General features: G+C 43.2%; 1 protein-coding gene and 1 long non-coding RNA gene across 5 annotated transcripts in view; both read left to right on the forward strand.

The window, feature by feature from the left end:
• ETS1 (ETS proto-oncogene 1, transcription factor) overlaps positions 1-26,820 on the forward strand; it is a 63,285-nt gene that overhangs the window by 472 nt on the left and 35,993 nt on the right. For 2 of the 4 annotated variants that reach the window (XM_030918415.1, XM_030918416.1), the window contains exon 2: positions 24,201-24,302. The exons of the other annotated variants lie outside the window; for them this stretch is intronic. In XM_030918415.1, the coding sequence (XP_030774275.1) occupies positions 24,201-24,302 (102 nt within the window). The remainder of the gene's footprint in view (positions 1-24,200; positions 24,303-26,820) is intronic. 4 annotated transcript variants of the gene reach the window in all.
• Positions 4-23,296, forward strand: LOC115893606. The gene is made up of 3 exons (XR_004053674.1): positions 4-14,889; positions 14,989-15,100; positions 21,980-23,296. It is a non-coding gene; the product is annotated as an uncharacterized LOC115893606 (long non-coding RNA).

Genomic DNA, 26,820 nt, shown 5'->3' on the forward strand with positions numbered 1-26,820 from the left:
GCGACGGCCGAGGCCCCCACCCAAGCTCTCGGCCAGAGGCCGGGGGTCCCCTGGACTTCTTCCCCCTTTCGCCGTTCCCTTCTGGGCGGTGCATTTCTTCAGGAGCGGGGGATGCTGCTGGCAGCTGGATTAGGAGGACGAGGAGCAGGAGGAGGAGGACTGTTGGTGGCCCTAGACCCTTGGTTTGGGGGTGGTATTTATTTTCACAGCTGTGTTTTTGTGAGTGGTGGGGAAAAGCTTATAGAATTTCCAGTACCCCATTCCTGCTTTTTTTGTATTCCCAAATGAGCGAGAACCCTCTGGCCTTATTTCTTAATGTTAAGGGGAGATGGACGCTGCCTCAGAGGACATCATCCCCTGACTCTACGTCCCCGATAGAACTGAGGCTGGGTGGAGGGCCCCGGGCAGTCTAACGGGTTGGCCTTCAGGCACATTTTCAAATGAGCTCTTGCCTCCTCAAGCGTCCCTGTCACATGCCTTGCCCCTCTTTTTCTGGGTTGAGGGTGAGGAGACCGGAGGAGAATTGAAATTATCGTCTTAACTTTGAGAAACTTCCGACCCTATTCTTGTAGGTTACTTGCTTTACCCATGTTTCGTATCTGCCATAAATTTTTCTTCTGGTACCAAAGGTCCGTTGGAAGGAAAGCATCCAACACCCAAATGTGACTTTGTGTCTTTGGTACATGGTGTTGTCCACCTCTTTCATTTATATGCATTTGAAGAAGAGAAGGATAGGAAGTATTTATTTATTTATTTTTGTCTTTGACACAAATATAGCTAAGCAACTTAAGAGAATCTGGCCTTACAGAATTTCTGAAACAAATGTAGTTTGAGAGGCAAAGATGCTTTCTTTTAGGATAAGGCACTGCCAGCTATCCTTAGAGATGAGTGATTTTGGAGGTGAAAGTATATAGAAAGATATAGGGAGAAGGCAGTGCACCCTGGAAAATAATTAATTGCAAGAACAGGCTCCTCTGTTGTATCTGATTATCAATAAGTTTAGTTGCTGCGCCCTGTGGTTAACACTTCTTTGCCTCTGCCATAATTTATTGCTTACTTTAACCCTTTCTTACTCTGCTTAAACTTTCAACATAACCAAACTGATGTTTTGTCATTCTGAGGTCCTTCAGAAATATTAATAAAGACATGTAAGTCATGTCCCCTCACCCTGGGCCCCCTGACATTCAGCTCCAGGACTGCTGTGCACAGAAGGCTGAGATTGTGTCTCCTCGCAAGGATGATGGTGGTGGGAGCAATGCCGAGAGCGCAACTGGAACCATGGAGACATTTAAGGCATTTAGGCCTACGATTCAGAAATGATGTTTCTGTGATGGTTGTGTTTGGGGGTTCGAGGAAGCTAGAACGAGTTCTATTTGTCACAGTTGATTCAAACCATATATAGAAGTGAAAGAATAGTTCACAACAAAGATATAAACTCAACTAATAGGTCCTTTCCTTAAGAACGACTTGTTTATATGTGTTGTTATGGGTGTTTATGGGGAAAGAGACAGATTTGGTCATCTGGGAAATATCGTGTCGATATGTCAGTCCACATACCTACAAGGGATCTTTCATCCTGGGAATGAAAAAGAACCCTTGGCAACACATGTTTCAGATCACAGTGAACAGCCGAAGCAATTTTTTTGGTAATTTAATATTAAATATTAGAGACAATGTATATGGTCCCCTCATTTCAGTTATTGATTAAAAATAAACTCTGGGCAAGTAACTTTCTTTAGCTTTCTCTTCTGTAAAATGGGGACAATAAAGCCTAATGCTACAGTCAAAGTCCATTGTAATAAGCATATTTGCAATGACTTTCTTTTTCAAAAAAGATTTCCAAGCCACTGGTCATCTTTTATATGTGACCTTCAATACAACAAAATTTCAACTGGCTAAAGAAATTGGGCAGTCTCCTGCCATTCATTGTAAAGAGGTTTGATTTCTAGCACCAATATTTATTATCTTGGAAAAAATAAAGACAAAAACTTGAAAAAATATGTAGACTATAATCAACTTTTTTTTTTTTTTTGCTGGACCTTTAGTTGCTTATATGTGGACATTATACCCACACCTCAGAGAGGAAAATAGAGTCACAGAAAAGGTAAATAATTGACATAAAACTATGTAGTGAGCCAGTGGCTGAAGTACAGTCAATTCATGTTTCTAACTTTGCAGTGTATCTTGCTTTGAGTAATGTTGCAAGATACCTTCCAAAAGCTCAGCAAAGAAATCTCAACTGAGACTTAACTTGCAGGTGCAAAGCAAGGTTGGGAGAAACAGTGTTTCTGGCCAGGGCTGTCTGCTTTTGTTAGTGGAAGGACAAGACATTGGCTAAGTGCGGATTTGCCTTACCCATCAGACCATATAGGACATGTGTTTAAAGTTTAACTTCTCACAGCGTAGCTTTTTATCCACAGCTGTGACTTAAATATTTGTCAGAATGATTTCTTTGGGTTGCTTAGTTTCTTATGCATGGAGACAGCTAGTGTGGGATCTTAATCTGGCTTAAATGATTAAACCAGAATTTTCTCCCCACCCCATCCCAAATTCATGAGTTCCAGAGAGAGGCAGTAGGGAAGTGGGGTGTCCAAACAGGAGCCACAAGACCTGGATTATTTGTCTTCCTGGCTAGGACCTGACCAAGAACCTTTATGTACTGTTCTTCTATTTTGAGACTTCACAGGAGTTTGACAATGTTAAGTACTAAATTAACATATAGTCTGAAATAACATTAGAATTGACTTTTCCTTGCAAGTGTAAGAGTAAGGTGGGATATGCTGTTTGATGGCAACAGTGTGATTGCAAGGATCTTAAATAGCTTAAAAACAAACATAGCCATTGGGTTCACTCCTGGTTCTCTCCTGGTGGAGCCTGCTGCAAAGGGACCAGGTGCCAAAGCCAACACATTCCCAAGGCACTTAATTTTTCCTTTCCTTCAGCACTCTGCTCTACCTTCTTGGTGACGTGAGCTTAGTGTCCATATAAGAGCAGGAGCTCTAATCCTGGATACTTGCTGTTTTATAAGAATAAAAGGATCAGCCTCTGGCCCCACCCGCCCTCAGTAGAGGGTATACATCCATCGGGAACATGCATTATACTTAGAGATAGGAAGCAGCTTTGTCCTTGCTCAGCTTGGTCGGTCTTTGTTTCTTCATCAGTGTAGACAAGAAAGAAGGGCAGAGCTGCCCAGTCTATTAGATCACTCGCTCACTGTGCTCCCAGATCCCTGCCGACCACACTCCATTAGTGACTAAAGAGCTCCGTGGTTCAGAGCAGAGACTCTGGAGCCTGCCTGTCTGGATTTGAATCTCAGCTCGCCACTTAGTAGCTGTGTGACTTTGGACAAATGACTTAATCTCTCTGTGCTCCAGCTTCTGCCTCTATAAAATGAGTGTCATCATTCTACTTCATAGGATGAATATGAGGATTAAATCTATGAATATGTGCAAAATCTGAAAACAGTGCCTGATCCATAATAAATCCTATTTAACAGTTAACTACAAAACAAGTCAACAAAAATTGATCGTGATCAGTGTAGAATTTTCAGAGGCCCTTGAATGTTTGTTAGGAGATAAGGTGGCTGTGTTATGCACCTCCTGATAATCTATTATTTGAGAGGGAATGAAGAGTAGAGTTAAGGAGGCCTTTTCACCTGCTTGACTGAGATCTCATGCCCGTGAAACTTCATTCTCTTCTCCAGGGAGCAAACAGTGAGAGGTAACTTTCAGAGAGTGTCTTGGAGTCCAAACTCTCACAGTTAGAGGCATAGGGGTTTGCCAATTACTTTGGGTGATGGAGACTGTCATTGTTACCTCAGAGCAGGAAGGCTACCAGGTCTAGAGGCAAGGGGAACATTTGCAGGGTTGATGGAAAAGTCAACTTTTCAATTATGCAGGGCTGAGAAATGCATCATGTCCAGTTATTATAAAGCATCTCCTATTTTATTTATTTATTTGGTTGGCAGAGCTTGCATTCCTGGCATTTTTGGTTGGTTTGTGTTGCTGTTTTTTTGTCTGTGTAACTTTTTTTTTTCTCTTAAAGAGGCCAGACCACCCTGTAGGAACATCGCTTCCCTCTAGGAGACAAACCAGCCGGTGGTCAACCTCCCAGAGCCCGGGTCACTGGGGTCCATCAAATCTCTGCAAAACTGAGAGCTGGTTAGTGTAGGTCAGGATTTTTCGGGAGAGTCTCCCTGTTTCAGAATACAGCGGATAACTACAATGGCTACAGTGACAGTATAATTACAGTTGTCTCTCTGGTTTGTGTAATGAATAATCCACGGCTGTAGTGGAATTCCATGAGCTTGCATGGAAGGTGGTAGGTTCTTGTCATTCAAAAGTTGTTGGGATATTTCTGAAGCACACATCGAGCCTGCATTGTGTGCTGGGCACAGTCAGATAAAAGAGCACTTTTATGCTTCACACTTACTCTGAGGTGTGGTGGAAGTATTATTTTCTCCATTTTTCAGATGAGGAAAATGAGATTCTCAGAGATGCATTCTTGGCCTAAGGCCACACTCTAGAAATTTAGAAACTGATGAGACGTTGTAGGCATTTGATACCTAAAATTGTGAGTTATTCTCAAAAACTGTGGAAATTAGAACATGAGCAGGTGAGAAGGCAGTGCTGGTCGGTGCTTTAGGGGTTCAGGAGGTACACTGGCTCCCTTGTATCCCTGTAAGACCCCCCTGAGCTGGATCAGGTGGCCTCATTGTTAGCCCAGTGCTTCGTATGGCTTGGGGAAAGGGTCCATCCTGTGGGCTGTCCCAAGGCCTGGCAGTCCAGATGTGTTGCTTTAGAACGATGTTTAAAAGTTCCAGCAATGCTTACCTCAGAATGAGAGGCAGCGAACCAGGGTTCTTGTTTTTGCGACGTCTTCCAGATGGCCTTGGCTCCCTCCCAGGTGGGAAGGTGATTATGTTAATCTCCAAGGTCAGTCCTTCACTGAGCCTCCAGATTCTGCCCATTTCATCTCTTTCATCACTGATGTTGCTGTGCATTGAATCTCTCATAATCAGGATGATGAGACATAGCTTGGTAAACTAGTTCATTTTCTTAAGGCAGTTAAAATTTAATTTTCCTGCTTGCAGAGAGGCCATAGGCAGTTGCATTTGCTGCCTGTGCCTCAAATAAATTCTGTTTTCCCCTCTAAAATTTAGTTTTTTAAAAAAACCCATTCCATGTGTCAGGGCACATGGTCTGGAGTTGTCCTGGCACAAGGAAGGAAGGACAGCCCCAGGTGTCTACCCACAGGCCTGCCAGCTGTCCCAGCCCATGGCTCACAGACAGGCACACTCCCCTGCCACTTGTCTAAGGTTAAGACATTGGTTTCTTTATTACTGCATTATGCAGAGCATTTTCCCGAATAGTTAGTATGCTTGGGCCCACACTGTCACCGCAGAGAGGAATTTGTGTGTGAACAGCCTCATCTCCGTGTTTTTATTTAGCTGCTCCTTAATGAAAACCTTGGCTCCATTTTCCTGCTCACGGGGAACCTCTAATAGCATTTGCCTCTGTGTTTGCAGTGTTCTAGGTCTATCGTTCTCTCACAGCTGTTAAGCTGTTCTTAACTCAGGGTTTAGGAATGTCACGGCTATTCCCAAATCTATCATTTTTACTTGTCATGTGTCTGTAGCTACTTTCTGCTTTTTTTTTCTTTTTTTCTGTTGAGTTGATGATATCTTTTTCAAAACTTCAGTGGATGTTTTCCAAATTGCATAAACAGGCTATTTCTACTTGGCTGCTTTTCTGAAGCCTCGGCCTATCTGCGTCCCCTTTTCCTTCTCATTGTATAGTTTATAATCTCCATGCAGACACAGAAAGACATAGGTCTGTAGGGTGGATTGTGGTAGGTCTGGTTTCGTTGGCAGAGAGCCATGCTTACAGACATGCTCAAAATATTGCTATTCAAGCCGTAAATATTTTATTGATCACTTGGCCAACTCTGTCATATTTCCCAGGTGCTTTCCAGTGTCTGCTGCTTGGGTGCAAGCCTGTCGCTTAACACTTCAAATGTGGCTTATTACTGCCCCTTCCACTTTTCTCAATTGTTCTTTCTTGTAGCATTTAGTACTGTCTCTAAGAGTTGTAAAATATTGACCCAGATAGTGCTTTTAGACCCAAAGTAGCATTAGAAATTTTAAGGCTGTTGGACTTCATATCATAATGGTGTAGAGACAGGGAAACCATATAATTTACCACCCAAGCTGGGATACCTTTGAGAGTATAAAGGGGCACTATTAATAATTGCATCAGAATGATAGACATTAACTGGGGCTCTCCCCACAGATGAGGGTCACCCGCGTTAAACACTAAATTTGGGCAATCGTATTTTCTAGAATATCTTCTCTCAATTGCTAATTTTAGGGTTTAGACCATTTAAGTAAGCTAATAGGGCACGATTAAGAGTTTGAAGCCCTTTAAGTTTAGTATGTTTTTCCCCCAACCATGAATTATATTTTAAATTTGTTTCTCAGCATCTGAGAAACCCAAATCAATCTCAAACAAGTTCACTTCAAGCATTCGAAACCTCTTGGTAGCTTTGGGTAGCTGTGATAAGCCATTGATTTTTGCTTTGCAAGGTTCTGTGGAGAAACTGTAAACTCTGCACGTAGCATATGTGTGTGTGTGTGACAGAGAGATAAAATGAACTTTGAAGTAGAGGGATGTGTCTTCATTACACAAGTGAAGACAATTACGATTTTTATTTTGTTTTGTTTAAATGTTTATTGAACATGAGAAATTTTACTTTGGGCTAAAAAGGGGCAAAAAAAATGTTGTGTTTTCTTTTTGTACCATTAAAGTGGGCAAAAACAAAAGCAAAAATAAAAAACAAGCCCTCAATTCTTTAGAAGGGGAGGAAGGCAATGGTGGATTCAATTGCAAAATTCTTTTTGAATTAAAAAAAGACAAGAATAAGAATGAGAACAGGAAAAGAGTAAGAAAGTATGAAAGAATGAATGAAAGGAAATCGTAAAACTAAAAATGAACAACTTTAAGTGATATTACATAGATTTTTGGAAAAGCCTCCATCTGGGCCAAACATTACACTGGTTAGGAATTCCAGGCTCAGGTGGTCCCACGGACAGTTTTGGGTCTGTTGTTTCTACTTCTTGCCTGTGGTCATTTCTGAATACTTTAAATCCCTCATGGGTAGATGGGTGGTCAGGACAACTCAGATGAAGTCTTCCCTGGGTTCCAGGTGCTTCCATGGCAAAAAATTCTGGAGGACCAGTGTTTACATTTATGATAATATGTGTGGATCAATGATTGTTTGTATTTTCTGTGTCTGTTAAGCTCTCTCTTGCAACAGTGGTAAGTTAGTTTCATAGGTCAGCTTCCTGGGAAACAGGGGCACTTCTGAAGCATTTGAAGGAGGTGTAAGAACAGGGAAAGGATTATTTTCCATATAGAGAGCAGCGTGGGAAGAGTGCTGCAAGTTTGGAATGAAAGAGAGGCTTACATAAACATGAAGGAAAAAAATTTACTTGTAGAAAGGGATGAAGGAAGGAAGTAGGAGGCCAGGACCCAAACAGCGTTTTGAACCTCAGGATGAATTTTGCCTTTGAAAGTAGGGATATTTAAGGGCAGAGCAGAGTTATTGAGTAAGCTTATGAGATAGGTAATTTTTTTTTTTGGTTACTTTCCCTCCCACTCATACTGCTCTTAAAACCTCTGTATCAGTTTATCAGAATAAGCGTTAAACCTCAGAGAAGATGACAAAATTGATCAGGTACATATTTTCAAGGTACAAATGGAAAATAACCTCAGTCAGGCACAGGAATCTTCTAAGCCTGGTGAGAGTTTGTAGATACAGGTTTTTTGAAGTATTTAGTGTCTCCCACTATGTGTCAGGTGTTATACCTGTTCTCTATTAATTACTTTTTTGTGTGTGCAGTTAGAGTTGTGTGATACATTTAGAATTGGGTGATGCATTAATATCATTCATGTTCAAACTAAGAATGTGTTGTTGAGTCTGATTTTCTTTTAATTTTTTGTAGAAATGAGGTCGCGCTATGTTGCCCAGGCTGGTCTTAAACTCCTGGCCTCAAACAATCTTTCCACTTTGGCCTCCTCAAGTGTTGGGATTACAGGCATAAGCCACTGCCACCGCCCAAGTCTGATTTTGAAATACCCTTTAGGAAATTTATCACAGGAAATTTTCAGTGGAAGAGTTTCCATGTAACTGACTTTTATACTTCTAGTACCTACACATTTTTCCTATTTGATATCTTTGGCCAAAAATTTAAGTTAATTCCATACCTTATGCATCAGTTGTCTGACATCATTAAGATATGAAATAAATGCACAGAATGCAATGAAGAATCACAGATTATCATATTTGTTCCTTACCAGTAGGAATAAATATTGTGTACGAAATAAACAGTATCCACTCTGTGGGGAGAATGTGGGCTGGAGAGCCGGGAATGTTGGTCTCCAGTCACAACTCTGCATCAGTGTCTGTCTGTGTGACCGTAGGCAAGTCATTGCATTTTTATGCACCTCATTTTCTTCATCAGTCAAATAAATTCATTGCAATGATGACCTGTCAGATTTCTCCTAACACTGACATCCTATGACTTTAGGTAACATTTAAAACAGCCAGGGCTTGGAGGGAGCATAGACTGCCATTCAAGAGGTAGGCAACATGGGGATTTGCATCCTAATCCCCAAATTCTGTTAATAACAACTTAATCATTGGGGAATGTTGGGTGCTTTGGTAAAGGGCTACTTCCACAGAGAAACAGAGATGTTAGAAATTGTTGCCAGCCTAGCTCACCATTGGGGAAATGGAGGCATGTTGTCTCAGGTAGCACTAACCAAGAGTCATGCCTTCCTCGTGGTCTTCCTTTCAGCTTCCCTTTTCCATGAGCCCTTGCTGCAGTTGCAGCAGAAGGCAGCTCCAGTGCGGGTTCTCACCTGGAGGAAGGAAATGGAAGTCAAGGGTTCAGCAGGTGAAGCAGCCCGTCCAGCTGCTTCTGCAGGGCTGAGCCTGTGGGCTGAGTGATGAGCTTCTTTCATCCAATCTGTGTCTTCTTGATAGACTGCTCTGGTCAGAAACAGTCCCTTCTGCCTGGGGAATGCATTCTGCTGTTAGCCATGGCAGTGCCTCTCCTGACAGACCCAGTGAGTCAGGGCCCCGGCGTGCTGTTTGCACAGAGGGAAGGGCCAGGCCTGCGTGCTTTGGGTGCCCACAGAATGGTGTCTGGGCGGCCACTGGCTGACCCTGCAGTGGGCACAGGCTGCTTGGCAGAGCTGGAGGCGGACAAGAAACCACCTGCCTTGGCTTCCCCAGCCACCCCGGAAGCTACAAATGTACACTGGGGTGTGGCGGCGGTGCAAGAGCGGTGCCCGCACATGGGTGTTATCTGAAGTCTCATCTGATTGATGTTATTTCTACATTTCGAGAAAGGTCTGCCACAGTTACCCTTCTCTTTCCAAAGCAGGGACCTAAGTTCAGCCTGCCAGTTTTTGGGGAAAAACAAAGAAAACTATCATTGATGACAGTATCGAGTTTATCTGCTGGTGCTTGTGTAAGCATTTCTCATCTCCACCCATCTTTTCTTTTTTCCTCCTGTTCTGTTTATTTCTAATAGTTATTGAGTGCGAATGTTGTGCCAGTATCCTCATTATTTCGCCCCAATAGTGAAGCATTATTATTGCCATTTCATAGATGAAGCAACCGAGATGAAACGACTTGCCCAAGGTTGCAAAGCTGCTAAATGGAGGAGTTTAGATTCAAACCCAGCTGTAGCTAACTTGAAATTTCCATGTCTGTTGTTTTCAGAATTCTCAGCAATATTTGGGTGTTTGTGGAATTTGGGAGAGATACTAAGGTCCGTTTGTGCATATTGTTTGCTAGTTCATCTTAGTTACTTGGCTATATCTGGTAGCATTTTACAGTTTGCCATGTGACCTCACCACATTTGAGCTCATGGTAATCCTTAGAGCTACCGATATTTTACAAATAAGGAAAGTGCAGTGCACCGATGCCAAGTTCCCCTCCCAAGGTTCCAGGGCAAATAAGCAGAGAGTTAGAACGTGAAGCTCCAGTCAGTTTCTCCAAATCCCCTGACATTTGAGTTCAGCCACATGCATTTCTTTGATTAGATGAGTATCTAGTACATTCACTTAAATATAATAATAATGTTAATAATAAATGTTAGCTTGAGATCAAAGTGTCAACAAGGCATTCTCTTCTCTTTTGGTGGAGGTAGATTTCACCCACATACTTTATGTATCTGTAACAAGTCCCACATAGCTGACTGATTATTAAGCTTTGAGCAGGTAGCACTGGTCACTATGCACAGGTAATTAGGATTACTGAGCTTTGAGCAGGTTGAACAGATCACTATGACATAGGCTCTGGAAAGTTTGTGCAGATATGCATGATGCCAAGGCACTGGCAAAATTGTTGGTAGGCTGGCAAGTTAGTTCCTTCTCAAGGAAAAAAAAATGTGAATGATCCCATAGGTTACTAGACAGACATGCAGTTTCCCTTTGGAGAAGGTTGACTTTGGACTTTGAGAAATACAATTTTTTTTCTTTTAATCTAAAGAGATTTGAAAAGAATAGAGGTCCATTTTTTGTTTACCTATTCTGAACTATAAGGCACATTGCTTTGTTCTTCTGTGCCTCAGTTTACCCCTTTTAGTGAAGGAGGTCTATTTTAATCAGTGAGAGCTTCATGTAACTGGAGGAATGCTTCAGGAAAAAAAAAATGAAAAAAATCTTAAGCTGCATGTTACGGAAAAGAACTGTACCAAGGAGGCATACAGAAATTAATGTTGTCTTAGATGAACAATTTTTTCACCCTGCTAGTTTCCATTTGGGACATAGGGTATTTGCTGTGGCACCACGTATAGACACTCAGAGCTTAGCAGAGTTATATCAGATGATCTCCCTAAAACAATGTGGTGTTCCTTACCAAAAAATGTAAGCCCCGCTGGCCGGACCTTATTTTGGTCATTATGGGAGCCAGAGCATGCCAAGGTCAAATGACAGGTTTTTGATCTGGGAAGTATTCTTTTGGCTGCTGGTGTTTCCTTGGGAGTGGGTGTAAACCTTAAGTAGCCAGTAGTGACCTTGGGTACCTCTGGATTACTAGGGAAGAGGAGGTGGGGATGGGAAGTTGGGTGGTACACCTGATTCTGGCAAGAATGAAGATAATAGTTTGAAGTTGGCTGTTTTGAATCTGGGCACTAACTGTAATGCCTGCCAGGAAAATGTTATCTTATAAAGCAAATCCCAGTGAGGTCACGAAGTGTGTCTCCTCCTCAAATTGGGATTCAGCACTATGACTTGGTGCCTCCATGTAACGATAGTTTTGGGTTAGGCCTAAGGGGTCCTTGGTCTTAGCTTTGCCTGGTTTGAATATTTTTTTCCGCTGTTAACTGGGCAGGATGGTCATCTTATTACCTTCTGTTGTCTGATGGGAGAATCAGGATACCCAAGTCTGGCTTTACTTTAAGCCACCAGATATGGACACATGTCTGTGTTATCTTTGTATTCTTCTCCAAGAAGGATGCTCCTAGTGAGTGAGCTGCCTTTCTTTGAGAGAGAGTGGGAAAGTTAATGAGTTCCCATTTAGAAAGTACTCTGGAGTCTTTGGTGATTCAAGGAGTGTTATTAAATTAGTGGGAGATATGATACGGAGTGGGGATGCTAAATACATATGAGATCCCCAAGGGTGAGTCGTGTGTGTGTGTACAGGAAATGCATCCTTGATTTCATATAAGATCAAGAGTTCAGTCTTACACCTCCCTTGCCTCCTAATGGAAACCAAACATTCTTCAAAACTGCTGGATGCTTGCTTTTCTTTACATAACGCAGTTCAGTTGGATGAGTGAGAGAAGTGAAGCTAATATTTAGACACTACCTACTATGTGTCAGATACTTGGCAATGTTCTTTACAGAAATACATCATCACATTCTTTAAACAACCCTTTGAGGTTGATACCTTCATTCCCATTTTGTAGATTAGAAATTGAGTCCAGAATTAAGTTCAGATAATTTGCCCAAAGCCATAGAGTTTTCAAGTCATAAATTTGATCTTAGACCTTTCTAGTTACCAAGGCCTACCTACTTAGACAGAATCCATTGGAGAGAAAACTTTCTAACATTGTTCTAAGAAGTCTTGATTCTTGGCACGTTTTTCTGTGTGATGTGTTCTCTGTCAGGCTTGTCATGATCGGGGTAGGAAGAATGCACTCATTTCACTTATACATATCTACCATTGGGATGTGTTAGTAGTAGGAAAGTAAAAAACAAAAAAACATTTCGCATGATTTCCATGGTGCATTTTCAAATCCAAAGTAGGCTCATGGACGGTGGCTAGCCAGATTTACTAAACTTGTGTACAGAATTGGTGCTTTGGTCCCCACTTTCCACATTGGACAATTGAGGAATGAAGTGAGAGCTCCACCCTGGCTTGAGAATTCTCCAGGGAGGGGATGTTCAGAGGCACAAGCCTAGGGCTTGAAGCTACTTGATGCAAGAGGGATGTTTGTAGAAAAGTAAACACTCACACAGAATGAATCAGCGTCTCCATGGTGGACCTGATGTTAACCTCTGACTCAACTGGAGATTTTTAAAAATAAGGAATCTCTTTCTGGATTTCTGAAGGTCTCTCTTGCAGGGAGCTTTGTGGCTTTTCCATGTCTTCCACCCATCCTCTTCTGTAATGGATGGTCTGATGAAAGAACTTTGAAATTTCAGGCTGACTGCAAAGTCTCCAAAGGATCTGGGGTGCTGGGTGAACCAAACAGCGATTTAGTTTTTTTAATGAGATTGGGCCCTGGGTGACTTACCGCTGGTTTCTCCTGGCTTTGATCAAAATATCCGCCTAGTGGCATGGTGCAGGCAGAGAGTGATGAGCAAAGATGATGCAAGTCTTCAGTTGCCCCCAACTGCCTTGCTTTGTAAGAAAATATTTTCAGTGTTTTTATGGGCAAGCAAGTCCTAAGGAAGTAATACTTGAATTTCCAAAAGCTGGTGCAGAAGACACACTAGGCTCTGCCTACACAAGCTAGTCACAAATCTCTTTATGAATCTTCTCTTTATGAATTCCTGTTTTGAGGAGCCTAAATGAAATTCACCTTATTTAGTAATTGGTTCTTGGTTCTTATATTTGTCAGGTGGATTTCTTTATGCCACAGACTTTTTACCATGATCTTACAACACAGAGTTTAGATAAACTCTCTATTTCTCTTTGGGTACGTGAGCCCTCTAAGACAAAGGAGAGATATTTACATTTAGGGTGCTTTATAGTAAGTAATTGAGTCCCTGAATCACACAGCCTCACTTTCATTACGTTGGTTATAATGATATTCCTCACTGGAAGCAGCACCATGTCGTTTGAAAGAGCAGAGTTTTGAGGTAAGACAGCCCTGGGTTTGAATTCAGGCTTGATCTTTACTAATTTTTCCTTAGGCAAATTATTTAACTTCTGTAAACCTTTCCTTTCTGATCCTTACAAAGGAGATAATAATAAAGAGCTTTCAGGGCTGTTGTTAGGATTAGAGATAATTCCTGTGAAACACTTTTATACTTTTTCATTGCCACAGGGGCTCAATAAACCATTATCTTGTAGGTCATCAAATTCTGTACAAAAGTTCATTGCTGCTGTCGCTGTTACTACTTCAGCGGTTGTTAAAACTGTGGTTACTGTTAACCTGGTTACAGAAAATTTTCCACTTGACACCTCCATAACCAAGTGGGCCAGAGCCGTCCCTGTGGCCAGTTCAATTATTTTCAAATGCCTCTCACGCATTTTTACCAAACATGAGTTAGGGCTTGAGTTATGATTCCAACTCTAAAGCATTATTTTTAGACACTGCCCTTGCCAGTTCAACGAGGCAGCTTTTGGAATTGATGTTATCAGGATTTAAAATTACTGTAATTGCTGAAGTGCTGTCTTCTTTGTCCTGGAGTCCTTTCTTTTCTGGGAGGTGACCTAGCCATTCAAAGTTTAAGAGAAAAACTCTGTACCTGATAATACAGCCAGGCAGGATTAGAGCTCCTGTTCTCTCAGGTGTGACTTCCTGAGCCAGGCTGCCGCCGAAGGTCCAGGTCAGTGAATTCATTTGGCAGCTCCCTGAAGATAAGAAGATTCAAGACAGAAAAAGCCCACCGACCTTTCCTTCTTCGCCACAGCTGTCCCTCATGTCCCCAGAAAGTGGCCATCCCAGTTCTAGCAGGCTTCCCCTAAGGAAGATGTCTGCAGGAACCGTGCGCCTCTGGGGTATGCTGGTTGCTGATTGCAGTGGTTGATTTATAGCCAGAATCTGGCACCTAGAAAAGGGGATCCTGTGTCTTTAAACAGCTGTGCGCCACTGTGTGTAAATGTGCTTGCTAATCCAGTGACTAATTCAGTATATTATAAAGCAGCACTGAGCCGGCTGCCAAGGCAGGGCTGGATCCCAACTGGAGTGGTGTGTAAGGCTCAGAGAATTATGTCTTGAATTCTGCCACACCATCCGTCGCTGAAATCTCATCTGCTGTGTTCTCTGAACCAGAGTCAGCCCTGGCCTTCTGGTTCCTGTCTGCCCACTCTGCTCCCTCTCTCTTTCCCTCTCCCTCCCTCCGTTTATTTACTCATGGAGGGTGGAGCCCAGCCCCATCTGAGTCAGGGCCGGGGAACCAATCAGTGGTGCTCTGGGGCATTCCAGGGGCCAAAATTCATGATCCTTTTGGAAAAGAATTTCCCAAAAAGATCCCTGGCTTCACAGTATTGTGACTGCACCTTCCTCAGTTCCTGTACAGTGAGCCTTCACCGCCCCCGCACCCCACCGCCCTATCAGCTTCTCCTCTGTCTCCCCCACCAGGGACTGGAGGGGGAGAGAGCCCTGTTTGATGGACACTTCTTCCCCATGTGAATCTTAAGCATGTAAGTATAAAGATGCACAAATCACTTTAAATGAGCACTCGGCAGCCTTTTCTGGGAGCTTTAGGGTAGGGAACTTCAGGGATTTTGTTTGTCTTCTAGAACCTGTGGCCCTTTCTCTCGTCCTCACATAAGTGGTCTCAGCAGTTGCAGATACCAGGTGTCTGCCTCTGGAAACGGCCCTTGCCCAGCCTCTCCCACGGTTGGTCTCCCAGTGAGTATCGTGGGGCTCCCATCTCACAAGGATTTCCAGGTGGCGGAGGTGGCTGTGGGAGATCTCATCCTCTCGTCGTCTTCCCTTTCAGTAATGCCACCGTCTGCCAGGGGTGCCATCCTGGACACCTTGCCCCCTTTCTGCCCCTCATGCCCTACACCCAGGACATCTTACATGCACTGCTTCCTACCCCCTCCCCCAGTGCTTCTGGACCCGGCCAGTTCACTCAGTCTGCATTGCAAAACCTTCCGCTTCAGCCGTGATCCCAGCACTCGTCGTGTGTGGTGAGCATGTAGCTATTGCTTGTGTGCTTAGGTGGTGTTTCCTTCTCCCACTAGAGGGAAACTCTGCCTGAGGGAGCTATGGTGCTCATCACCAAGGTACTCATTGTTGGGCTCATAGCAGTGGGCCATAGCAGTGGGCTCATAGCAGTGGGCCTCTCTCTCTGTCTCTTTAAAATTTACTGTTTTTTTTTTAAATTGAGATATAATTGATACAACATAAAATTTACCATCTTAAAGTGTACATGTCAGTGCATTCTAGTACATTCATAGAGTTGTGCAATCATCAATGTCTAATTCCAGAATGTCTTCATCACCCCCGAAAGAAGCCCCACGCCCATGAGCAGTCAGTAGCTCTTTCTGAATGAAAGAATGCTGTGCAGCTAGAAGGAGAGGAGGTGGGCCTGTATTCCTGATCTGGAGCTTGGAACACGCACCTGGGGGAGTGCTGCATCTCCCCAATCTCAAAGGACTTTTTCAGTCCCTCCTTCCTCACCACTTAAGCCCAAAGTTTATTCTGAGGGCTCATTGGTTAGGCTGCACTGTGTAGTGAGCTAGTGTCGTCTGGACAGAGATAATGAGCGCTTTCACCAGCTGCATGCAGACAGTTCAGTCCAGGGAGCTTGGGGCTGTGGTGGCTGCAATTTCCTAATGGCTTCCTGATGAGGCAAAGCCATTTATTAGCAGCGGATGAGGGCTGCACATCCCAGTCTCTCCCTTTCCTACCTACCCAGGCAGATGGAGAGTGGCTTCAGCTCCCTCCGCCTTTTGCATTGATCACTTTTTCTCTGCTCGCCACCCATTGGTTGGTCTCGCCCATTGATCTGGAGATTGGGTCTGCCTGGCGACTTATCACCCTCTTGGGCTTGCTACTGGGAGAGGCGTCTGAGGCTGTCTGCCTCAGGTCCGCCTGGGCGAGACTCTGGGGCAGCAGCAGGAACAACAGAATGCTGAAGACTGGGTGTTTGGGACCATCAAGAGAGGCCCATTGGGAAGGAGAGGAAAAAAATCTGTGGGACCTAGAAGAGATCACAATGAGGTGGATCTTTCCTGGAACCCTGAGGTCTCTGCCTTCCGACTGCATTTGCCTTCACAACTAGAGCTGCTTGTGTTGCTTCGGGCCATGGCCTTTCTGGGGTTCAACAAATAGCTTCATTAATTAGATAGATCAGATTCAGCTTACTGGCTAGTGCCCCTGATGTTAAGTTCTGGCTTTGTCAGTGGGGTTTGTTGTATTCCCTCAACCCTATCACCATGGCTCAGTGACCCTATTTGGAATACCAGCAGGACTAGAAGGGTGGTGGTGTAAAACCTTTGAATGATATGATGCACTCTGTCTTACGGTGCTTTTTAGATAAAGGTTCATAGATCACTGAAGTTAACTACAGTCTTCACTCTTTCTGGATTGACAGGAATAGCACCCTCAAATTTCAGAGCCATCAGACACCATGGTGTCATGCTCTTGGAGTTGACTGTTGAAAGTTGCTTGCTTAATATCCCTGGTATGCAACAGGGATGTTTGCTAGCAGGAAGCTTTTCCACCTTAGAGTCTGACCTTTAGTATTCCAGACTTATAAACCTGAAATAGGAGTGGATAGCATCATGGGTCTATAAAATCCCATCATGTTTATTAGATCTTTGGATGCCTTGTTCGTCTGTGATTCTTAATAACTTGGGAAGGAGTAGTGTTTATCCAGAATGATGAACCAGGACTTGATGGTAGTGAAGACATGGGAGAAAGCCTCTCCCTCCCAGTCCACTGTTGTAAGTAAACAGCAATGGTGTAGAGGCAAAAAAGATCCCGAGAGGGAGCCAGGAGTTCTAGAATTAGTAACCATGTGACTTAAGGCAAGTTGATGTCACCTTGAACTTCATTTTACCCACCAGTCAAAGAAAAGGTTTGAACTAGATGACATCGAAAGCGTTTTCTAATTCTGTATTCCAGAAATAGTTGAGGACCCCTGACCAGTGGCAGAGCTTGGCTCCTCCTTCTCTCCACTTTTCATTCATTTTGTAACTACGTCTGCTTGCCAGGAAAGAGAACATCCCTCCAAGGAGTTGTTAAAGTTTTATAGCAAATTCTGTAAATTCCTCTTTTCTGCTTTTTGGCCCTGGATAAGGCTTTATGCATCATATAGCTAGAGTGAGGGCAGGATAGAGGGACAGAGACAGGGAAATGTGTGAACACACCAGGAGAGGACTCGGGCTGATAGTTAGTGCTCCAGGCCATAAAAAAGGCCAAAGCTGAAGAGATATAGAGACCAAAATTATAGGTTAGGTAGGTCTACACAAACCTTGGGGTAGGCTCGGATGATAGGTTTAGCAGTGAGCCTAATGGTTTAGGGAACGTAAGCATGCTCCCTTCGAAGCTTATTTCTCTAGATCCCTCCTTTTCAGTGCAGGAAACTTGAGCTGGGTCCCCACAATTATTGCCTAAATCCCTGAAGTCTCAGGATTTCTGACTCCTCATTAGGGACATACATTTAGATTTACTGCTCTGTGTGGGGCCTGTATTCCATGAGATGTGCCACGCTGGGGCGGCACCATCAGTTTTTGGTGTGTTTAGCTGGTGTACCGGCATTATTTGGAGCCTGTGATAGGCGGAGGGACGGCCATCTCGTGTGCTTACCAACATTCTCAGGGTGGAGATTTCTGCATCTTCTCTGATGTCAGCCTTGCTTTAGGGTAAGAATGTGTGTCTCTCTGCCTTCTCCTGACTCCTACCATGTGGTTCCCATGTGGCTCTTGTGAATTACACTGGGATGATTCAGCAGGGTCCTTAGAGAAGGGAATATTTCGTCTGTTGGGAGCAGGGGATAAGGGAGGAGTCAAGGAAGCAGTGTTTGAATGATGTGCCGTATCAGGTCAGGTGACCTATGCACCCACTTAGATCTTCGCAGTTTGGTGTATTTTAGATGGTCAAATGCTTCATCTGAATGTCAGTCTCCGCCATTAGCATAGCATGAAAGATGTATGAGTATGTTTGCTTGTTACAGGCTTGTGCACATTATCTGTTGTCCCAGTAGTTCAAGTTTTATGAGAGTACCCTGCAGATGGTCTGGACCCTGAGCATCTTGACACACTTCTGAAGTTGATGAAGAGCATGTGGGGCTGGGGAAGGAACATGATGCATCCCTTTTAACCATTTCTTGGCTCCTAGGGTTCCTTGGCCCTAGCAGTATCCAGCATGTGCCTGCTCTGTGCTTAAAATTTTAAGTTATAGAACATTTAAGTGTTTGCTACTAGTTCCCTCCCAATGGGTTGACGTTACCTGGGATATTGTCAGTAAAATATCTTAAGCTATTTAAAGGAAAAAGAGGAAAAAAATCTTACTTAGATTTTTATATCTCCTTACATATTGGTTTTCCAGGAACAAGGTGGGAAGTTAGTGACAGGAACTTGAGGCATGAGTGGAAATCTGAAGTTACTGCTCAGGGGATCTCTTTGTTGAGCCCTGAATTTCTTGCCTCTGGGAGATTCCAGCTTTGCACTTGGGATTCTTAAGGTGATAAGGTTGGACAGGATCCAGGGGTTGCAGTTGCTTACTGTTGGTTGCCCGTTAACCTAAGGGCTAAGGGCTGTCGGTGGAAACTCACAATGAAAGCATGCAGGAGGAGATGCCTGCGGGGGCTCACGGCTGTGCCTCCCTCCCCGTGCCTTCCTCCCTGGCCCAGGTTCTCCGCATACTCAGTTTGGTGTCTATCACAGGCTAATCTACTGGTGGCTCTTTTTAGTAAGCCTGTAGGAGGATTAAGGATACAAGTAACACAGTTTGGGAGGGATTAAAATTGATTATCTCTCCAAGGCCATGTTAGAGCAAAAGATGAAATTCCAGAAAATAGAGATACCCTCAAAAAGGGGCTGAAATAAAGGGAAGAAGAGGTTGTCCCTGAGATGTAATGCATACATATCTGTGAATTTCAGCTCTTGGCCTCTTTATTTGTCTCCAAAGAAATGAGGAGGAAACTTTCCCAGGGAAAAGCTCCTTTATAGTGCTCCTAAACATGTATAATTAACAGACCTAATCAGACTGTTGTTTCAGAAACCATAGAGTTGACCTCCATCGATTAGTTATTTTTTCCCTTGGCGTTCCCACCTTCCTGCAACCTCTGTAAAGAGAGGCCTTAATTGCTTTGGGCTGGGCAGAGCAGCAGTTACTTTTCTCATCTCTCCCTTCTCAGCAGTGGCTGTATTTTAGCAGAAGGCAAGCAAACTTAAGAGAACCTTTAGGCTAAGAAGCAACTATGAGAGGAAAAGAGAAGCGCATTTCTAAGCAGGCAGCCTTCTTGGTGACCTCATCTTCCTCCCAACTTGGGTCCAGTTGGAGCTGTGCATACAGGGCAGACTTCCAGTTCCTCCTGTCTGGGACTAACAGTGGCAGATATAAATAGACCAAGACTTTGTCTATAGCCATTGTTCTCTAACTGCCCATTGTTTCTGGAAGCAAAGCAATGCTGTGGCTGCAGCTCTCTCTCTCTTTCTCTCTCTCTCTCTCTCTCCACCCCAACCCCTTTCTCTGTCTGTTTTTCTCTCACTGTGCAGGGGTCTGAAGTCCAGCTCAGCCATTTGCACTATCAGCCACCTTTGCACTTGCCTGATGCGTAGAAACTCAAGGGGAGAACTGGCTCCACAACTGGTAGACCAACTGAATATTGTAACCTCATATTTTGATTCCAGTAATGCTTTTGTCTGAGTCTTTCTGTGATATATTTGTGGTCAAGACAAAGATATGTGGATCTAATGATAGTAAAGTCAGGAGGATTTGTAACTGGTTGAGCAACTATACCCAACGGGTCTTGATTAATGTGTCAGTGTCAGAGTAATGCACAGCCTCTGACATTATGTTATGGGGATCAGTACTTGCTGGTTGCCTTTTCAACATTTTTATTAGGGGCTTAGAATAGAGAAAGATGCAGAAAGCACACTTAGTGCATTGCAGATGATGCAAAGCTGAGAGTGACAGCTAATAGGATGAGCACAGATTCAAGATATAAAAAAGTTCTTAGAAACATGGATTGAAACAAAGTGAAGTTAATATGGGTAAATGTGAAGCCCTCTTGTGAAGTTAATGAAATTCAGGCAATAGGTACAAACCTGGTTCAGTATCAGTTTCTGTGGAGAGGTCCTGGCAATGTCCTTGGAGTGGCTTTTGTAGTTAGGCTGTTAGATCAGTGTTGTCTTAGTCTGCATCAATCAAAGCTTATGGAGTAGGATGATCATCTCATTGTTCCTATTTAACTTCTGAGAAGCACGATGTTCACCTATGAATGCTTATGATGCTCTTCAGGAACGTAGGCTTAGAGGAATGCTTCTAGGTGGAGCGAGGGGAGTGGCCAACATGAATGGTTGAAGCAATCAAGGAGTTCGGAAACATGGATGGAAGTGATGATAGGAGGAAGAGAGCAGGGAAAAAGCTGCCAGAGGAGGACAGATTCGCTTTGTGCTGCTGATCTCTCAATCAGCAGAACAAGGGCCGATTGACAGCACTCATAAGAAGGCAGATTTAAACTCATTGTGTCTAATCATTTTGAAATAATCATTTTGGCTTCTAAGTGAAATTGTATAGCTCAAAAAGGATGGGGCAACCAAATGTCTTAAGTGAGAAGACTTCTGGGGAAGTATGGTGGTCGTTTTTCAGGTCCTGCCCTGCCCCTGATGACCGCTCATCATCAAGTACTCCTCCATGGATCTGGAAGCTGGGACAGGGTGTGCACGCATACTGTGTTGCTTCAGTGCCTGTGGCTGCCGTATTGAGAATCCTTGTCTGCTGTACTGGGAAAACGGACTTGCATATTCTTATTTTTCATTGTGGTTTCCCTAGGTTGAAAACAGACAGTTGTACTGTGTGAATGTGTATGAGTATGCTTTTTCCTTCTCTGTCCAGATTTATTTATTAAAAGAAAAACACATCTGCATAAAAAAGCCTTAGAACGCAGAAAGAATGTCCACTTTGTTTTTCTTTCTGTAGCACCAAGACATGTGGGGTTTCAGCTTCCTCTAAGAAGTTTTTGAAGACTGGCTTTCATCTCAAACAAGACTTTTTCCCATTGGAAAAATGGTCCTTTTTTGGTTTAAAAATGTATTTATATAATGTATAAACAAATAAGAAAGTTGAGAGAGAATTTCCTTTCAAAATTGATGAAAAAATGTTGCTTTCCGAACATCATTAATTGGGAGTCAGTTCTTGCCTCTTCCCAGGCTATTGCCACTCTGCATTCTGTTTTCTTTATTCTGGTTTACAATTTTCCAATATTCCCTTTCTCTGCTTCCTCCTTTCTTTCCTTCTCTCCTCCCTTCTTGGCCAGCTCTCCTCCTCTCTCTGCACCCAGCTCCAGCCTTCTCCCTTGGCGGCTACCCGCATGGCCACTGCACCACCTTCCCAGCCCCCGTTCCTCCTTCCTTTCTCAAAGCCTTTCTTCCTTCTGCCCTTCCCGGGCTAGCTTTGAACGCCTGAAGCCCTCACTGGAAGAGGCCTGTCTCTGTGTTTGTTTCCTGCGTGGGAGGGAGGGGCAGGCCTTGAGAAAACAGTTCAAAAGTGCAGAAAAACTTTACCTCTTCCAGCCTAAATAAACGGGCTCTACTCCATTTGTTTGCCCAGATTTTTCCTTCGCCCATGGAGAAAACTCCTCATCGTACACCTTGCCCAGTCTGGCCTTCTTGGTGATTCTCAGCACCACTCTCCCGATGCCTGTTTTGTCCCCCGACCAAGTGCCAAGTGGGCCCCGACCCGAGGTTTGACCAGGCCAGTTCTGGGTAGGATGTGCAATGGAGCCTGCTGTCGGCAGAGCGTCTCAGGGATGGAGGTTCTTCCCTGCTCCAGAAAGAGCTTTTTCTGTAAATGAAAATGTTGGAGAAAATGAAAAAATAAATGTTACTATGCCCCATCGTTTTTGCCTCGTTGCTTTTAATTTTGTGAATAGGTGCAGGGAGAAAACACCTGGCTTTAGTGTCTGAAGATGTGGGATTGAGTCCTTGTTATCTCACTTTACTGGCTTGACAGTCTTCGTTAAGTCACCTAAGAAACCTTTGTGAGCTTCGATTTCCTCACCTACATGATAAAGATAGTACTACATGTGCTTGTTTTGAAAAATCATACGAGAATATTCAAGAAAACACTTTCTAAAAGATATAGTTCTATTCAAATAGCAGGAATGATAATTATAGGTGGGAGTTAAGTGAAATTAAAATCAATTGGTTAGCCCAATTCACCAGCATCTGCAAGATCTCACAGGATGAGGCCTCAAAGGCTGTTATGTAAACCAGAAGTAGTGGAAGCTGGGATTATAGCAAGATGTAGTTGTCAGATATTCTCCATTGTCTTCCTGGGTGGGGTTATCGTATGTCTTGTTGGTACCAAAAGCCTTATGATCCTGTCATGAGAATTTTAGTGAAGGCAGGCAGGAGTTTTCTTCATTCAAAAGTGTAAGATGTGGGAAGAACCAATAGGATGCAATGTGGTTCTCTGCAAAGCCGTGGAGAAGAAAGGGCCCAACTCATTCTTTCCTCCTGAGTAATGTAGAGACCATGGCTCCGTGTTTTTCATGACAAAGAAGTCACACTGTTCTGGGACATTTAGGAACTGTAAAATATGTCATGTGGTGGGAGTCAAGTGTAATTATCTATGCAGGAAATGCTTTGAAACATGTAAAGTACTTTGTAAATGACTTGAAATGATCATTTAAGAAGCTTAAATGATTCTTTAATGTACCCTATCGAGGTGGTCTTTGTACACAGGAATCATAATCTCAATAGCTAAAACTTCCTTTAAATTGCTTGAGTGTCATTAATTTAGAGGCCCATAAATGACAGTTACAACGCAGCTTGGGTTTTGGCAGATTCCAAACACATAGAAAAGAATTCTCAGCATAAAATTATACCTTTACTTTGTGCCATATTGATTCTAAGGTGGAAGTCTTAGGATATTTTTACAACCAAAAGGCATCTTAGGTGCATTGGATTCATGTGGTTCTGAAGTGTCATGGCAAACATATTTTAGATGCTGATTGTTGCAAGAAGTGTTTTCCCCTTAGTAGACTGGAGGATGCAGAATAGGTAAGAAATTAGTCTATTCTGTTAGAAAAAAAAATGCTGGTTTCAGGGGATGTAAATTTCCATTTATATCTCAGAATCTGATTTTTGCATTTGTTTTTCTTATTTTCTCAGTCGCTTGTTTGTACCTGGAGAAATTGCCAGATTCCTTCTTGATGCTGCTGTAAGCATTGGGAAATAAAATCTTTTTTTTAAGTCTATATTTTATAAGATGCTTTTCAGTATAATCAAGTAGCCAATGATTTGTTGAGCACCTACTATGTCTTACGCTTTGGCATTTTCACATACAGTCCACTTAATCCTCACAGCATGGCAGGTAGAGCATCCTAGAGAATGAAAGCGAGCTTCGTCTGAGGGGCTTTGAGACCTGGTTTATGTACCTTCACTTGCCAGGCTGCTAGAGAAAAACACATATTTAGAAGCCTTTCCAGCAGGATACATTCATTCATGTATTTCCTATTTTAGGCCATTTGCCCAATGTTTAGGGTGGGAGATTTGAACTAGTCTAAGGGAAGAGCGAGATAATTTAGCTACAGGACCCAGGGGGCAGTTCTGCTTTCTGGCTCGGATCCTGGAACGGAAGAGCCTCTCTGGGTTTCCCTGAACACCTGGAATTGATTTGGGTTTTGCTCTGACTTCGAAACATTTGCTGAGGTGGAGGATGGTGGAGGAGGTAGGAAAGAAATAAATCCAGTGATTAAAAATAGCTTGTGCATGTCAGGTGCCTGAACGAATTTGGGAACATGCCTGCAATCCCTTTTGTCTGGCAGGTCTGAACTCCGGCGCTGCCGAATTACAACTGCTTTCATTTGTTTTTCCTGCTTCCCTACCATGTAATGGTCAAGGGCTCATTGGAACCATGTGTGAGCCTGGTGAGTCACCAAATCCTCAGGACTTCAGTGGTAATAATGTGTTAAAACTCCTTTTGGGGGATGGGGCAGGAGGTGGATGAAGGGAAGAGGGAGAAGTCTGAGGTCACTTCCTACAGATGTTCAGTGTGCTGAGCCCTCTCTACAGGCTTCTTTCTCAGGCCTGGCTGCAGGACCTGAAACCAGCTTCTCCATGCAATTTGGAGCTGCCTTGCAGGAGACCATCTCTTTTGTCTTAGGGCAGCTTCCCTCTGCGGAGAGGCATCTCCTCAGAGTTGGCACGTTGTACCCAAAGAGCGTGCTTTCCCTAGCGGCTGTGTGCATTGGCAGCAAACCGAGATACTGTAACTTGAGACTGGCTTGCATTTTTGGTCAATCAGGTCACTGGAGGGTGAATTGGGGATTTTCTATGCAGCTTCTTCTCCCTTCTTTGCAGTGGTTTTTATTGGCTGGTGACTTCGAAAGGGTTAGGTATTAAAAGAAGGTCAGAAACCCAGTTGTATGTTTCCTAACTCATATGAGTCTGTTCCAGGTCCCATGGTATACTATTGTTTGGCACAATAATAGACGGTTTGGTTGGGATGGGTGGCCTCAGCATGGGCATTGAGTCATTTATTGCTTTGCTCTTGCTGGAACCAAGAGTCCTGCATTTCCCCCATTGTGTTGTCACATCATTGGGTTTATGAAAATATAGCCAAGGGGCTGAGGAGGGACATTTGTCTCCCTTCTTTGCATTAACCTTAACCAGAAACTTTGTGGATTATAGCACCTCCCTGAGCTGGAAGTCCTGCCTGCCTGGTTTCTAGTGCCTCTCACAGGAATCGCTTACCATTCCCTTCTACTCTACTTCCACCCCGCATTTATATGAATGAGAGAGGGCAGTAGAGACTGTCTTTCTTTGAGATTCCTTTGCACATTATTCTGAGATCATTAGCTTCTTTATCAGGAGAGCCCTCTTGGAGACCAGTGACCACTTTCCAGGGGTCATCAACTTGAGAAGCAGAGCTATCCGTCAGTGTGGCTGCAGCCATTTCTCTATTTGTATTGGTCTGAAGGGGTAAAGGTGCCTTATCTCCTACACTGGGACTTGTTCTTGGCAGTTCGGCAATGGTCTTACCTTTCACACTGCCCTTTTGTGCTGACCAGAACTCCCAGCCTTTTTATTTTAGTTTTTGCACACTTTAGTTACAGTTGTAAGTTCATGAGGATGTTGACCATTAAGATGAAATATCACTGCAACCTGCTGCTTGTAGGAAGTGGAAATCCATAGAACTGGCTTGCCATCTTGATTTGAAATCATCTCTCTGTGATCTAACACTGGCACTTTCCAGATCATGACAGTGCTGCTTTGAAAGAAGTTCTGGGGTTGAAATGGGCCAATGCATGAAATATAGACCTAGATTTAAGCACGAGAGAAAGTAACTTGAAGCCTTTTTTTCTTTTTCCTTGAGTTTATTTGCCTTTTATTGAACTTTAACTGTATGATCTCCCTTTATCTAAAAAATATCCTTGTGACAATGAAATATTTGTGGGTGAAATGACTTGTCTGGGATTAGGTGTATAATTCTTCTGCGTGTGTGTATGTGTGTGCATGTGTGGAAGATGAAATAAAAACGGGTAGTATTGATAAACGTTGAGTAGAGTTTCTCTTTACTTTTATGTATGTTTGAAAATTGCCAAATAAAAAATGTAAAACTCTATGAGGGATATAGACACCACCTATGAACAGACCTCTTTTAAAAGTGAATTGAGTAAGTGACTTATCCAGTGTGTCTACACTAATGGTGTAAGTGAAATCAGAACCCATAGATTTTGATCAACAAGTTGTCAACAGTGCATGCCCCCCTCTCTCTTTTTTCTTTGTCTTTAGAATCCTGTCTTTCAATTTGGAGAACTGTTCTTTTATCCTCTCCATGTGGACCAGAAGGTTTATTCTTGGTTTACTTTTACTTTAAAAAATATATTTCAGTAAGCCTCTATGGAACAAATTAAACTTCTGTTATATGCAAAGTTACCCATTAGGTTGAGTCAGGGTTGCACATAAACAGAGAAGGAAGCCAGGTTGTCACTTAACCCGTTTGCTGCATATGGAAGGAAGCCTCACTTGACTGAGTGCCAGGAAAGGAAAAGATTATAGTTGATTCTGTAAATGGCTGTTAATTATGTTCTTACGGGGCTAGCTGTATGAAACCCTGGGTTTCTTGGAATGGTTTTAAGTTTTTAATCACTCCTAAAATCTTTTAAAGTAAGAAAGGAAAAGTCCCATTTGTTTCTTTCTCAGCTCTGAAAATGTTGGTTTTCCTGGATATCTGATCCATTTCTGTTTGCAGTGGAATAGAGAGAAAGGCTCTGAACTTTAAGAGTTAGAAGAGTGGCTTCTAGCCACTCTTCTAGATAGTCCCTCATGGCCTTGTGACTTTAGGTCAAGCTCTTGATCTCTCAGGGCCTTGATTTCTTCATATGTGAAATGGGGACCTTGTGATACCTTTCCAGGCCCCTCAGCAGTTTTATGTTTAGAGGA

This window comes from Rhinopithecus roxellana, chromosome 15 (assembly GCF_007565055.1).
Source record: "Rhinopithecus roxellana isolate Shanxi Qingling chromosome 15, ASM756505v1, whole genome shotgun sequence".
Taxonomy (NCBI): domain Eukaryota; kingdom Metazoa; phylum Chordata; class Mammalia; order Primates; family Cercopithecidae; genus Rhinopithecus; species Rhinopithecus roxellana.